General features: G+C 33.3%; 1 protein-coding gene across 1 annotated transcript in view; it reads right to left on the reverse strand.

Annotated features, from left to right (window-relative positions):
* The window catches only part of tmprss13a (transmembrane serine protease 13a), a 34184-nt gene extending 19659 nt beyond the window's left edge, over positions 1–14525 (reverse strand). The window contains 4 exon segments of the mRNA NM_001159512.1: positions 2734–2937; positions 3119–3223; positions 5089–5269; positions 14396–14525. Of these exon segments, the coding sequence (NP_001152984.1) occupies positions 2734–2937; positions 3119–3223; positions 5089–5269; positions 14396–14413 (508 nt within the window). The 5' untranslated portion in view covers positions 14414–14525.
* Between the last annotated feature and the right edge of the window lie 1388 nt (positions 14526–15913).

Consider the following 15913-nt stretch of genomic DNA (forward strand, 5'->3'; position numbering starts at 1 on the left):
TGGTTAATCAGCTAAAACCCATACGCCTGTGGCCGGAAGTTAATGAGAATTATTTATATTACTTATTAAATTTCCCAATAATTGTATTTCATTAACTTCTACCTCTACACCAACCCACAACTGTCACAGTAATGTAAAAAAATAAACTTGGATCTGGTGTCTTCTTTATTAGTGTAGCTGATTAACCATGTGTATGGATGATAACAGCCCATAAAAAAGGCCCATATCAGCTGATAACCACTGTTAACACCCTCTCAATCGTGTGAAAACATTTAAAGTGGGTCGTGTGTTTTAGAGTCCAGGGTCGCATTTGTGTCATTTTACAGTAATTATTTGAACCTACAGTAATTAGGCAAGAGCAATATACTTGAAATACTGAAAGTATTAAAACTTGTTGTTTGTGAAAACAACCAGTCTTATTTATATACTAAAAACCTTATTATTACATTTGCTGTATATTTTCTGTTTCTCTAAATATTTTCCATAAAACCCATTTAGTTGTGTATTAAAATCCCAGTAGATCAGTTTTTGAAGTATTTAGACCAGATCTTCTATCATTAAGACATTAATGTCATTTAACTCATTATGTCGTTTAGTCACTTAAATCACATTTCTTTCCCATTCTGATGCTTGGTTTGAACTACAGTAGATCCCCTTCACCACATCTACATGTATTAAGCTGCTGCCATGTGATTGACTGATTAGATAATTTGTTTAATAATTAGTCAGTGTTAATAACCTAGTGGTTAATAGAGGTAACATATAGCACTGAAATGCTCATGGCGACCCAAGTTCGATTCCCGGCTCAAGGTCTTTTGCTGGTTCTTCCCCTTTTTCTGCTTCCTGTGTATTATTGTCTTAACTCCACTGTCCTATATATAATAAAGATATATTTATATAATAAAAAACCCTAAATATATATATAGCGGAATGAACCGCCAACTCATCCAGCACTCACTCACACTCATGCACCACGGACAATTTAGCCTACCCATTTAACCTGTACCACATGTCTTTGAACTGTGGGGGAAACCGGAGCACCCGGAGGAAACCCACGCAAGTGCTGGAAGAACATGCACTCCAACTCCACACAGAAACGCCAACCAACTCAGCCGAGGCTTGAACCAGTGACCTTCTTGCTGTGATGCGACAGCACTACCTACTGCGCTTACTACCAATTCTGACTTCAACTATATAAAATCATTTGAATGAGTGTACCTAATAAAGTGGCCAGTAAGGTTACTCAAGTCTATATTTAAGCTCTGTTGAGAACAAAAACTGCATCTAACATGAATATAATATTTTCTTTCATAATAGTTGTAAGGAGTCTGTTATTTTAAACTTAGAATCCTTTTAAAAAGTATACAGTATTTGTATAAGTGTAGATATATTTAGTGTTAATAATTACATTTATTACTTATCTTTATTCATCTCCTGCACATTTTCCTAGGCATTTTGGCTGAATTCACTGGTTTTGATGTGTCTAAATAGGGTTAAAACTTAATAAGTGGTCATCTGAGAACTTTGGATACCCCCTTTTTCTATCCCTATTGTCTTTCCTCATTTCTAAATGTAAGCGTTGCAGAGTTTCCACAAACTAGTGCAGTTTTAAAGAACATTTCTCATAATCAAATAAATAGAGGCCTGTTTACTGTAAATATGTATTGCTGAGCAGCACAGTTTCTCATTAAACCATGTTTTCCTAACAAGACATGACAGTATTGTGGTTTCAAATTAAAGTCAAAACATCATTAAACCTTCAGCCAATAATCTCTTTGTATTGTGTCCACTTCTCTGTTGTCCATAAAACAGATTCATAGTTGTGAAACCAAATTGTTGTCTAGTTACTTTTTTCATGACTAAAACTAACAAAATGTTGAACTGATCCATCCTGAAACACACAAACAATATAAACCATCACAGTTTAAAAGTGTTCGTAATGATATCTAATAGTCATATTGGAAATTTTGTGGTTAACCAATAAATTGTAATGGAATCAAGGTTATTATAATTAATGAAAATGAACCAAAAAATAAATTTTTAATCATTTTCGTTTACCGAAATACAAATAAAGATATATATATATATATATATATATATATATATATATATATATATATATATATATATATATGTATATAAATGTATATAATAAGTAACAAAAAAATAGAACTAACTGAAACTTTATTGTGTACATACAAAACTATCTGAAACTAACTAAAATTATTGCAAAAATGTTCTTCGTTTTTGTCTTTGTTAATGTATTTAATATATAAACCACATTGCCAGTTGTTTGACCCGTACGGCACCTCAGAATCTGAAATCTTGATGCCATTGGCCAGATCAAACCGATTCTCCTCCTGGCAGTCTTCGCTCCCGTGACAAAAACAACAAGTGGACATGACAGCAGCACAGTGAAAGCATTAAATACAGATACTTAAAATTATTAATTTTACACATTTTTGCCCAATAATGGGTTTTAATTCTGTATTAGTGATCGCGATTGCAAATGCATCGTTGTTTTAAAATGCATCTTTTAAGTGAACGGGAGTTATTCAGTTATTAGAACAGTAAACTGAGATCAGATTTGAGAAGCAGTGAACCAATACTACTGTACATGCAAGAAGGACATCCGTTGCTTTAAACATATGTTGGAATAGTTGATAGTCCATTCTGCTGTAGCAAACTCTGAAATAGAGACTAAGGGAATTAATGAATAAATGATTGTCTTACCACAATCCATCTCATCGATGCCATGTTGGTAGTGTTGAACGCCGTCACACAGCAAGGAGGAGCTGGAGTAGGTGGGAGGAACCTTTATGCCATCATGTGCACCTTCAAAGTGGCTCTCTTCACTACTGCAATCATCTTCCATGCAATTGTTGTCATTGTTGTCATTGTTGCCGTGTTCTGAATTAGGCTGGGATCCATAATGCACTTTAGAAAATATAATGGAAAAAAACAGAGGTTTAGACACAATGCAAACATTACCGGTATATCATGTCATGACAGGTCATCAGTGTTGGGAAATATTACTTTAAAAGTAATTCAATACTCATGGTTGTTTTTAATGATTTTTTTTCCAACACTGCAGATCATCACAGTTCCAGTGCCTTACCTCCAAGCCAGATGGCCACTGCAATGAGACCCAACACCAGCAGGACACCTACCAATCCACCCCAACATTTAGCAGTCCGTCCACAAGACTGCTGCCTTCTAGGAGCTGATGAAACAAGAACAAGTCAGTAAACCTGTTGAATTATTAATGTATATCCCACAAAACATTATTAAAAGACTGCGTATTCACAGATTTTTGTTCATTTGAACTCATAATGAGAGTGTCGCTGTATAATAATTCAAACTAAAAAGGAAGTTTTGAATTCAATCCAAATTATAACAAAGAAATTATTAAGATTAAGAACAAAGGAGCCACTAAATGAGTGAATAAAAATAATAAAATGTGGCCAAAAATGAAGTTGTTGAATTAAATCAGTTGATCTTAATTAATTGAGTATTATTTCTTTTTCAAGACATTTTATTCTCATGTGACAAAAAGGAAATATTTTCACAAAGAACCATGTCACAATGTAAACATTTTTGTTTTTATGAATTAATTTAATATTATAATTCTAAATGAGATATTTATGTATGTATTTACACAACAGTTTACTCTGGTTCTTAAATCTGATTGGCTGATGGTCATGCAATATTCTGCAATAACAGCACTCCTACAGCCTCTTCGCCCTTGTGTATTACTTCACCCACATAGAGTGCCAAGCAGCAAGCTAAACTAACTCACTACAGTTAGACAAATATTGGAGCTGTTGGAAAACATAATGTACTTTTGAGGCTTTTTTAGGTGAGAAAGCAATTGTTTAGATTGCAAGTTTAATGCAGTTTATTTATAAGGATACTGCTCTTATGAAATATTTATCATTTCAGAGATTCAGCGCATCAGTGGCCATTAACCTGTAATTGAGCAGAGCAAAGACGGTTGACGTTTGGCATGTATTGAATAATTCAAATAGTATGGAATAATTAAAATCCTATCTCTAAAGTGAAGTTTGTAAAAATAGCAATGGTTTCTGCTGTTCTGACGTGAGATGCAGATGTGAAGGAATGGCAGAAGAAAGTAGTTCCTCATACGAAAGGGCTGTTTGATTTTCTTTTTTAATTACATGATTATGCCGTCAAAATGTTGTATAAATGCAATGCCACACTCATAGCAGTGCAACATGGCTGTATATCCTCACTGGTGAGACACTAGGGCAATGCACGCCTCCCATAAGTGCTGATATACAGCCATATCACAATGCTACAAGTGTGATATTGCTCATATACAGTTGAAGTCAGAAATATTAGCCTTTCTGAATTATTAACCCCCGTTAAATTTTTTACCCAATTTCTGCTTAACAGAGAGAAGATTTTTTTTCAACACATTTCTAAACATAATAGTTTATGTACCTCATTTCTAATAACTGATTTTTTTTATCTTTTGTATGAAACAGAATATTACATTTTACTAGATATTTTTCAAGACACTTCTATACAGCTTAAAGTGACATTGAGGACTTAATTAGGTTTATTAGGTTAACTAAGCAGGTTAGGGTAATTCGACAAGTTATTGTATAATGATGGTTTGTTCTGTAGAATATTGAAAAAAATATATAGCTTAAATGGACTAATAATTTTGCCCTTATAATTCTCCAGAAGAAAAAAATATTATCAGACCTACTGTGAAAATTTCCTTGCTCTGTTAAACATAATTTAGGAAATATTTAAAAAATAAAAAGAATTCAAAGGGGGCCTAATAATTCTGACCTCAACTGTGTGTATATATACATATACAAAATATATACTTTTTAAGCAACAGAGTACAATGTCTCCAACATTCAATCTTATTTTCCAGTTTTGATGGCATCTGTTTTGCAAACTTTGCAGCTGTATTTGCCCTTGCTGTTTTAATTAAGATCTATTTGTGAAGTATAAGTTATAATTAGCAGCAGTGTATTATTCAGAAGACTTTTTCTCCTGCATGTTATGTATTGTTAATACCAAATAGAATGACTTAAATGATCCAATACTTACTGACAACGCCTTGTGTGACGATGACGGCTGCTACGTGTACTTGTGGTGGTTCTTTAGGAATGTAGTATGGCACAGTATTCTGTGTGACACCATATTTGTCCTGAAAAATCACCTCCTCGTATGTCATAGGAGGGGCCTGTGGTTCCATTGCCACAGAGTAGTATGGGGGAGGAGGGTCCTTCTGCATAAGAGAAAATGAAAGAAAACACTTTCATAATTATCTTCAAACTCAGCACTGTTGTGGTCATTGTTATTTGGCAAGATCGTGATTAAAGCTTTATCAGTTCATCACACAACAGATGCCAGGTCTTTTAGTAGAAGTAGTTTCTAGTCCAGAACAATTAAAATGTCTCAACTATTCTTCCACATCAAGATTCTTTGTTTTCTGCATTCTTTTCAAATGCCATAACAAGTACGTCAGTATGCCTGTATTTCTTGTCTGAAATGTTCTTCCCGTAACCTTGAGCAGCATATTTTAAAAATCACTTCATTTGAAGATGTGATTGGTTGTCTTTTATTTGCCTACTTTAACATACAGTGGATATCACCATTAGAAAACAATTTGAGTTTTTTTTTCAAATAATGCAGTCTTTGTTGTCCAAAATTTAGAAATTTTACAATGTTTAAGACATTTTAGTTTATGCTTTACTGTGCTGGTAAAACAGTGTTAAAAGAAGTAAACCCATCTGTCTATTTTGAGACCACAGTGATACAATTTAAAGAACAGAAATTATTGTAGCACAAAGAAAGTTTACAAGTAAATATCTAAAGGTTCAGCTGTGTATAAATATGTGTAAAATCCTTTGTCTTAAATGACTTCAGCATATTTGTGACAACAGGACATCAATAGTCTCTTATAAACATCTCTCATAGACATTGCTAGTCGGTTTCCAAATTATAACTTTGTGAGAGGTTTTCATTCAGGTTTAGATCAGGACTCTGGCCTGCTAGTTCATTATTTTAGAGTTTTTAGCTTCAAGGAACCAATTTTTGCAGTATTGTAAGGCTTATTATCCTGCATGGTTATATTTGGCTGTTTGACTGATGAATGTAGGACTTTAAATTGGGGTTAACAGGAGAACTACTGTACCAGAGTTATATATTAAAATGTAGTGATTCTGAAAGTTCTCATATAAGACATATTGTCATGTCATATTTACATTCAAAGCTTCTGTTGAGATTTGAGAAAATTGAGAGTCACTACCCTAAAAATAGATTTTCTTTTGGTAATGCATATAAATGTGCACTTCTAGACTGCAAATGTTTAATTTTAGCCATTTCACTTTCATTTCAAAAGTGGGAGAGAGTTTTTTTTTTTTCACTGCAAAAAATGTTGTTTTTAAAGTAAAGTTATGTTTTTGCTATAAGAAATTATGTTAATTTTAGCAGGAAGTTACTAGGCAACAGAGGCACACAAATCCCTCTACCGCATGGTGTTGCCACATGATATTTATGTTTATTTCCCTGACACTGTTTCTTTAAGACCTATATTGATTTTTTTTTTTTTTTGGAAAGAGAAGACCTCTTTGGTGTAGCCAATGATGTGCTTTTGTTACATGACATGCTGTGTTTTTTGTAGCGTAATTTCTGACAGACTGGAGTTTATAGTGAGTAGTCAATAAAAAATAAATAAAAAAAAACTATCCAGTTATGTCAGATCCACAAAAAATCTGAAACATCACCTCCAGTAAGTTAAGATGACATGTTCATAACTCAATTTTTTTATCAAAATAGTTTTTGATAAATTGATTAAATGATTAAACCAACACTGTGTAATAGTGGAACTTGCAATATTGCAATGGATAGCTACCTAGCAAGGTCAGCAATGATCTTTTACGTTGTAACAACAACAACATGAATGCTAGTAATATAATGCTGTATAATAATATAATTAGTTGTATATTAATGTCAATTGCATTATGGATATAATCTAGTTTTAATGGCAATACTACTTAAATATGAATACAGGGAACAGTGTGATAGCAAGCAACAACATGTTCTATGGTAAGTGAAAGAAGAAAAGGACAGAACTGGCTCTTCCTGCAAATAAAAGTAAAAATGAGATGGGTTTTAGTGACCATGAGAATGATGCAGATTGGACATTTGATAAGAGCAGTGATGCAGACAGTTCAAGTAAGTTAGCTCTGAGGCAGATAAGACAGGCGTAGTATAGTATATAGTATCATATACACATTCTCAGCTAGTAGCTATTATTCTCATCTGGACTTGTTATTTATTTGTTATAATATTTACTGGAGGAAATATTTATGTTTACTGTATGTTGTATACATGATAATACAATATTCTAATTGTTATCAATAATATTCAGCAAAAAAAGAATGAAATAAATGAAAACTGTTTGAATATCAGTTGTTGGAAAGTATTTATAAGGTGTCATTTGTAAGTTCTGTGTTAAAGTTTATAATACTGCAACACTAATTAAATCAAAACAAACAACAAAATTATTCGTTATAAGGAAACTTCTATATTAGAAAATTCTTAGGTAGATCCACTGTTGTACGTTGTTGCCAACATGTCATTATTTATTTTTTTACAGCACTTCAAGTTAAGCCATTCTAAGAAAAGAAAAACACACACACACACACACACACACACACACACACACACACACACACACACACACACACACACACACACACACACACACACACACACACACACACACACACACATGTATATATATATATATATATATATATATATATATATATATATATATATATATATATATATATATATATATATATATTTATATTATAATGTGTGCAGTAAAGGAAAATTAAAAAGGTAAGTAGCAGATACTGAAATGCATGCAGTCGTTTTGACCCCTATGTTAATTCAAAGTAGAAGTACTTAGAACTCTTTTGTGTTTTGTCATCTTAATAAAATAATAATATACACACATAGGCAAAGTCATAGGTATTACAGATATGTGGGTAATATTTTGACAATGTTATTAAATTACTAAATTTAAAAGCGGTCAAAATAACCGCCTTGAGATTAGGGTTAATCTCACACCCGGTAGTAATTTCCTTAAAACTTCTAAACTAGTTTAACAGTGTTCTCCTTAATCAGTGTTTTTTTTTTTTTTTTTCAAACACTGTATCTCGTTTAAATTTGTTATTAATATTATTTTGTGCCTTAGAAAATATGTAACTTAAGAAATATGTTTTTAAAATATGCACTCCCGTAGGCATTAACTGTAATTGTGGGTTCATTTTAATCTTCCCTGGTAAAAAATATATCAATGGTATATAATCAGACAGAATATGTCATTACATTTATTTGTCATTAAAACTTAGGGAAATCTTGTTCGTTTGGCATTCAGACAATGCTGCCATAAGCAGTCAAAACTCCATTGTCATGACATCTGGTTAAAAAAGGTGTTGTTAGAACATGTCAAGATGTGTGCTTGCAGTAAACTCACTCCATCAACATAATATCTTTATCGACAGCCTGTACTTTGATTGATGCTTCTCCAAAAACATCTTGTGTAATAAACCATGCTGCTTGGGTCATGATGTGCACTTGCTTCATTTCCCTGTCTTGCTCATTTTCACCCCTTTGATCGTATCGGTTCAAACTGTCCAATCCATTACCACCCATGATAATACTGAACAGATGCGACCAGGGTTTTCTTTGCTTTTGGGAAAGACTTTGTGTTGAAGAAAAGCAAGCAGATTGCCTTTGACAAAGTGTTGATGCCTCAATGCTAATCTGTAACCAGGCAGTGTGTTCTCAAGGATCAAATGAATTGCATCCTTGTAAGCACAACACCATCAGCAAACTGTCTTTCTTAATCCTCTGGATGCATATAATTACATGAAGAACTGTGGTTATTTTACCTGGATAGTTGAGTAAGGTATTGGAATTATCATTCACTCTTATGGCTGACTTCTGTGAAATATATCACAGAAGTAGAAATGTTGATGACTGTGTGTAAAAAGAAACAGTCAAATGCAAAAAGTATTCGGAGCATTCAAAAAGTGCTATTTTTAAAAGACTCCATCAGATCGTTTATTATGAAATGCTCAAATTGTAGAAGTTTTTAGCCTGTGCCTTTAAATGCAAATGAGCTGGTTCTCCCTGCCCACTGTTCTGACATGTGGCATATCAGATAAACTGCAAATTCAGTGACAGACAAACATGAAGAAAGAGAGATCCAGTTTATGAGTCCAAAAAACACATTAAGTCTGAACCAGGAACATTCCCAACTGTTATTGTTTGATCATGTATTTGTTTATTCAAGCCTTTCTGCAAAGATGAGCCACACGCAAATGCTGTTAACATTAAATTGTTAATTGTTAAACAAATAATAACTTGACTTCTACTGGATCATTGGGTAAAGTGGCATTTTTCCGATGAATCATCTGTTGAACTGCATCCCAATCATCACAAAAACTGCAGAAAACCTATTGGAACCTGCATGAGCCCAGGATTCTCACATAAATTAGTCAAGTTTGGTGAATGAAAAATCATGGTTTGGGGTTACATTCAGTATGGGGGTGTGTGAGAGATCTGCAGAGTGGATGGCAACATCAACAGCCTGAGGTATCAAGACATTTGTGATGCCCATTACAAACCACAGGAGAGGGCAAATTCTTCTGCAGGATAGTCCTCCTCATTTTACACATCAAAGTTCCTGAAAGCACAGAAGGTCAAGGTGCTCCAGAATTGGCCAGCCTAGTCATCAGACATAAACATTATTAAGAATGTCTGGGGTAAGATGAAGGAGGCATTGAAAATGAATCCAAAGAATCTTGATGAACTCTGGGAGTCCTGCAAGAACGCTTTCTTTGCCATTCCAGATTACTTTAATAATTTGTTATTTGAGTCTTTGCAGAGATGTATAGATGCAGTCCTCCAAGCTCATGGGAGTCATACACAATATTAATTCTTTTTCACTGCACCAGGACTTAATATTCTATAATATACATTATTTCTGTTTAGTGACTTTTGTCTAAGAACCTTACTGTCCTAATTATATAATTAAAAATCAAGACATGGTCATGTTTTATTTGAGTAAAACAAGCATAATCTAGAGGTCTTTGCCTTAAGGTTGTTCCTAAAACCTGGATAGGTGATAAGACTTTTGTCAGGTAGAATTTATATAATGGTGATTCCAGCAGTTATAAATTACATAATGATTTTACAATCATTCCTTTATCAAAAATATGCACTGTTTTAAACAGCTATTGCATTTTTAAACCCATTCTAGAGGTTCAGCTGATCACAGATAGTTTGAACAGTTGTTTTAATCCCAGTTTTTTTTTTTTTTTTTTTTTTTTTTTTTGCCAACACTTGTAATAGGTGGGCAGACACCCCTGGAGTTTCATGTCTAAACTGTTTATGTGTTTTGGCCATTTTGAAAACTGATATTTCTAAAACATATTACATGTTCAGTCTAAGTGTCAGCACTAGACAGCAATATCACAATCATGGGCTACAAGACTACTGCTTGTGTTTCTTAGTCATTTTCACTGATTCGTATGAATGAAATGTTTTTTTATGATGCTGTCATTTTTTCTTTGTATTTGTTTTATACAGTAGATGTCTCATGTAACTTTAAGCTTTAAGTTTTTAAAGCACTTCATTATTGATATTCATGTATCTGATCGGCATTGTCGCCCTAATCACCTTTCTGGGGTTGGTTTGCAATACTAATCATCTTCACTATTTTATCCATTCATTTTCTTTTCGGCGTAATCCCCTTATAAATCTGGGGTCGCCACAACGGAATGAACCGCCAACTTATCCAGTTTTTGTTTTACGCAGCAGATGCCCTTCCAGCTTCAACCCATCACCGGGAAACATTCATAAACACTAATTCACACACAAACAATACAGATATTTTTAGCTTACCTAATTCACCTATACTGCATGTCTTTGGACTTGTAGGGAAAACCGGAGCACCCTGAGGAAACCCACTTAAACACTGGGAGAGCATGCAAACTGCACAGAAAACATCAACTGACCCAGCTAAAGCTCGAACCAGCGACTTTCTCGCTGTAAGGTAAACATAACCATCCAGCCCTATTTCATCCATTATTTATTCAATTCTAGATTACATTGGAGTACACCTTTGGAAACTACACAGTTGAGCCAGATGCTTTCTAATATGGTACAGGGTTGTATTGACTTTTGTAATCCTCTCCTAATTTCCATTTCAATAGCTTCTTTCTGTGTCTCCTTCAGAAGATATGCCTCTTCAGTCTAGCGTGTGTAGGAGTGTAATTGTTTGCTCTGCTTGACCAAATAATAATAAACTCATTCGACAAAATCGGCCAATATTTGAGAGCCAAGGAATGTATTCTTGGCTTTAATTCAAGCTGTATTCATGTAGTGTTACATGAGTCAACACCGTTTAACTTCCACTCTCAATGACCCACAGTGCCACTTCCTATTGAGTTTAGCTTACTGATTCAGGTGGCGTTTAGATAAGTGTTTTAAAATGGGCGTTTTCGAATTTGTTTTCGAATGTGCTTAAACACATGATAAAAAATGACCATAAGCTCAATGGTAAAATAAAAAATGTAAAAATGCTACAGTAAAATCCTCGCTTATAAGTGTGTTTTTGTCTGTGCACCAAAGGTATGACGTGCAGTGGTAGAACTTCAAAACATTGGTGTATAATGCTATTAATGAATGAATACGGTAGTTTACTGTAAAATGTAAACATTTATTTTACAGTTTCTATCGTATTTTTATTGTACGGTTCGTTAGTCAATAACATCTAATAGACTTCTAAGAGTATTCCAAAAATAGACCAATCAGATGTATAGTCATTCATTCATCTTTATTTGATGCCACTGTAAAAATATCACTTAATTAGCAGTTTTCATATTTATTTAGTGTAACAAAGTGACTTATACTGGCTTTTTTGTAGTTTGAGACCACATATTGTGGTAAAAATGTTTATTACTAGGATTTCTTACTGTAATTTAAACAAACACAAGACGATATATCACTTCAATTAATTAATTTTCAATAAAAGTCACTTCATCAAACTCTTTGATATTTAAAGGTGTTGAAGGAAAGATCAAGATTCCATAATGCAAAAATAAATAGCAAAAATGGTGGCAAAATCAATAAAACTGATAATTTAGGAATACTTTTACACCTTTTTGAACTAGAGTTTGGTGTTTATTAGATTTTCCTTGACAGCTCAGGTTTAGACTTGTTTTGGCGATGTATGAGATGTCTTTTTTAGTGGTTCTAAAAAATGTCAGTACATCACATTCACTTTCCTTCGACTTATTCTCTTCTTTATCAGGGTTCACCCAAGCGGAATAAACTGACGATTACTTTTGCACATTTTACACAGTGGATACCCTTCCTGCCACAACCCTCAGTGCCGGGAAACACTCTCCCATTCACACGTTACCTCCAATTTTAGTTATCCATTTCACCTTCTGTTTATTGCATGTCTTTTGACTGTTTAGGAAACCCACACACAGAGCATGCAAAGTCCACACAGAAAGACCTCCTGGTCCAGCCAGCACTCGAACCAGCAATCTTCTTGCTGTGAGGAGACTTTGCTAAGTCATCATGCCACTTATGTCAGTACAGAGAAATTTTTTTGTCTTTCAGGTACAGTAAAGTTTCTGTAATGCTTTGCTGAGTGCGCATTTAATCTCCTTAACAAGTAAAATGAAGTAGAAGAACACATCATGGTCTTACAATAAGGTAAAAACAATACTGACCTCAGGACAAGTTTCAGATTACGTTTGGTTTCTGTTTGACATTTGATAATGGGAGTGAGGATTATGAACTACCTCAATTTACACACAATCCCTTAAAATTAATTCTCAGAATTAACTGAAGTTTTTCTTTTTCCTTAGTAGGGAAGAGAAGTATGATCTAATGTCAGGATCAACACTTTAACTTTTTACCCATTTGTTTTACCCATTTGTGATTCAGTGTTTGATGTCAAAGCTGAAGCATAGAATGCTTTCAGTTCAGTGTTGACAAACTGGTTTGTTTCTCTTGTATTCATTCCCATCTTAAACCGCAAGACCAGTAATTATGCAAACAATTAGAAGTAGACTAGCTGTGGCAATGAAAAAAATAAATAAACAATTCATCGCATTAAGTTAATCCATCCACTAATATTAAAATTAAACAGTACATTTGTTGCCATCTGTTGTTCATGGCACTTAATGTTGTTCTCCGGAAATGTCATTATTATATTAACAAATAAAATCAATCAAGATACAAATTAACATTTAATAATGTATTAATATGCTGGAATCAACATGAACTAAGATTAATAAATGTATTTTACGTACTGTAAATTTGTGCATTCTAACTAATTTGATGTAGTGAGTAGTAATGCTATCAAAATCAATGTTATTATAAAGCAATTTTAAAGATAAATACACACATACACATATAAAACATGTTATTTTTTATTATTGTTATAATTATTCATTCATTTATTTTCTTTTTGACTTAGTCCCTCTATTTATCTGGGGTCGCCACAGTCGAATTAACCGCTGACTTATCCAGCATATGTTTACTGCAGTGAATGCTCTTCCAGCTGCAACCCATCACTGGGAAACATCCCTTCACACTATTCACACTCATACACTACAGCCAATTTAGCTTATTCAATTCACCTGTACCACATGTTTTTGGACTTGAGGTGGGGAAACCTGAGCACCAACCCACGTTAACACAGGGAAAAGATGCAAACTCCACACAGAAATGCCAACTGACCCCGTCTGTGCTCGAACCAGCAACCTACCTGCTTTGATGCATTTGTGCTACCCACTGTAATTATTATTATTATTATTTATTATTATTATTATTGAAAATCAGGGTTTTTCCACAAAAATGTTGCCTATTTAAACCCTTTTAAAGTTAAACATTGTGTTGTCTGAAATGGAAAATAAAGGATTGAAAATGTTTCACCTTTTAATGCAAACATTTTATTTTAAATCTGGAATAAATGTTACAAAATAAAACCAAAATCCAATCCACAGAACTAAAAGTGTTTTGAATTTACTTAATTAAATCAACAGATAAATTAATATTAGAAGTCGTCATTTCAATATGATTTCTATTGTTTTTAAAAAGCATATCCTAAATTTGTTGTGAAACCAACTTGGGTAACCTTTAAATGCTCATTACCACTACATGAGCAAGACCTAAACGAGGTCATTTGTAAGAAGACATCTAATAATAAACCATATAGAACTTAACATCTCTCCAACATGAGTTAAAAATAAATAAAACAAAGATCTAATGAAAAATATTAGCATTTACTCTGCAGAATAACTCTTACCGTGTCATTGTCTTCCATTTGATGCAGGAGGACTATGCTTAAATCCAAAGTGTCTGTGGATTTGGGTGGGTGGGATTTGGACCTGTTTCCACAATCCCAAAGGAATAATGAGACCTTCCTGTCTATTTTAGAACTTCTTATTAAGACATTTTTTAAGGACTGCCCTCTGATCCTCCCTCTTTGAGTGTCATCTTTACCTGTCCAACGAGTTTATCCACAACCTGGACCTCTACCTCACTTCTCCACATGTAAACAATGATCCTAAAATAAGCTCACATAAAAAAAAATTAAAAAAAAATTCTGAGCTGTAATGTTAACAAAGGACATTGGCGTCAGACTTAATAAATATTTTATAACACTGGTGATTTACTATATCCTTGTGTGTAGAATCAAAGTTAATGCTTGGAGATATATTTATATATATATATATATATATATATATATATATATATATATATATATATATATATATATATATATATATATATATATGTGTGTGTGTGTGTGTGTGTGTGTGTGTGTGTGTGTGTGTGTGTGTGTGCGTGTGTGTGTGTGTGTGTATATTTTATTATTTTTTTATTGGACCAGTTTTAATAAGGTAATGGACTAGATTCAACAAGGTACTGGAAATATTCAGCAGAGATCTTGGTCCATATTGACATGGTAGCATCACGCAGTTGTTGCGGATGCATCGGCTGCACATCCATGATACAAATCTCCCGTTCCACCACATCCCAAAGGTGCTCTAGTGGATTGAGAACTGGTGACTGTGGAGGCCATTTGAGTACAATGAATTGTCATGTTCAAGAAACCAGTCTGAGATAATTCACACTTTGACATTGGGTACACTGTGGTCATAAAGAGATGGACATGGTCCGCAACATTTATAATTTGTTGTATTTCTTTGTTATATTTTGTTATGTTTTTCTTTATTTGTGATGTATTTTTTGGATTTGTTTTTGTATTGTTGTTTTGAATATTTAAGTTGTGTAATTTGCAAATGTGTATAATTTTTTTATATAATGTATGAGATCATGTGATCCAGAAGTGTAGACAAAAAGAGCAACATGCTGTAATGAATACTGTCTGATGAAAAGCCAGTGTAAATTGGAACACGTAAACTCGAAACACGTAAATTGGTATTTTTTGAGGCTTTGGCGTTGCCACCTTTTTGAACATATTTGTACACCTGCATGACCCAAAATGTATCAATGTTATGCAGTGTAAAACAAAACAACAGAAAATCAAAGCAAAATAAATCACAATTAAGCATAATCCAGCAAAAGGTATATGAAAAAAGTTAAAACATAAGCAAAATTAAACAGAAAACACATAAAAAACCAAAAAAAAAAAAAAAAACTGAAATAAAAACAAAAAGCAAATAATAAACAAAACAGAAAACAAAATGAAATGAAACAAAAAAGAAATCTAACATAAGCAAAGTAAACCCAAACTAAACAAAATAAAACAGAAAACAAAAATGCCAAAACAAACTCAAAGAAATGCATAAAAGCAAAG

Source organism: Danio rerio, chromosome 15 (assembly GCF_049306965.1).
Source record: "Danio rerio strain Tuebingen ecotype United States chromosome 15, GRCz12tu, whole genome shotgun sequence".
NCBI classification, from domain to species: domain Eukaryota; kingdom Metazoa; phylum Chordata; class Actinopteri; order Cypriniformes; family Danionidae; genus Danio; species Danio rerio.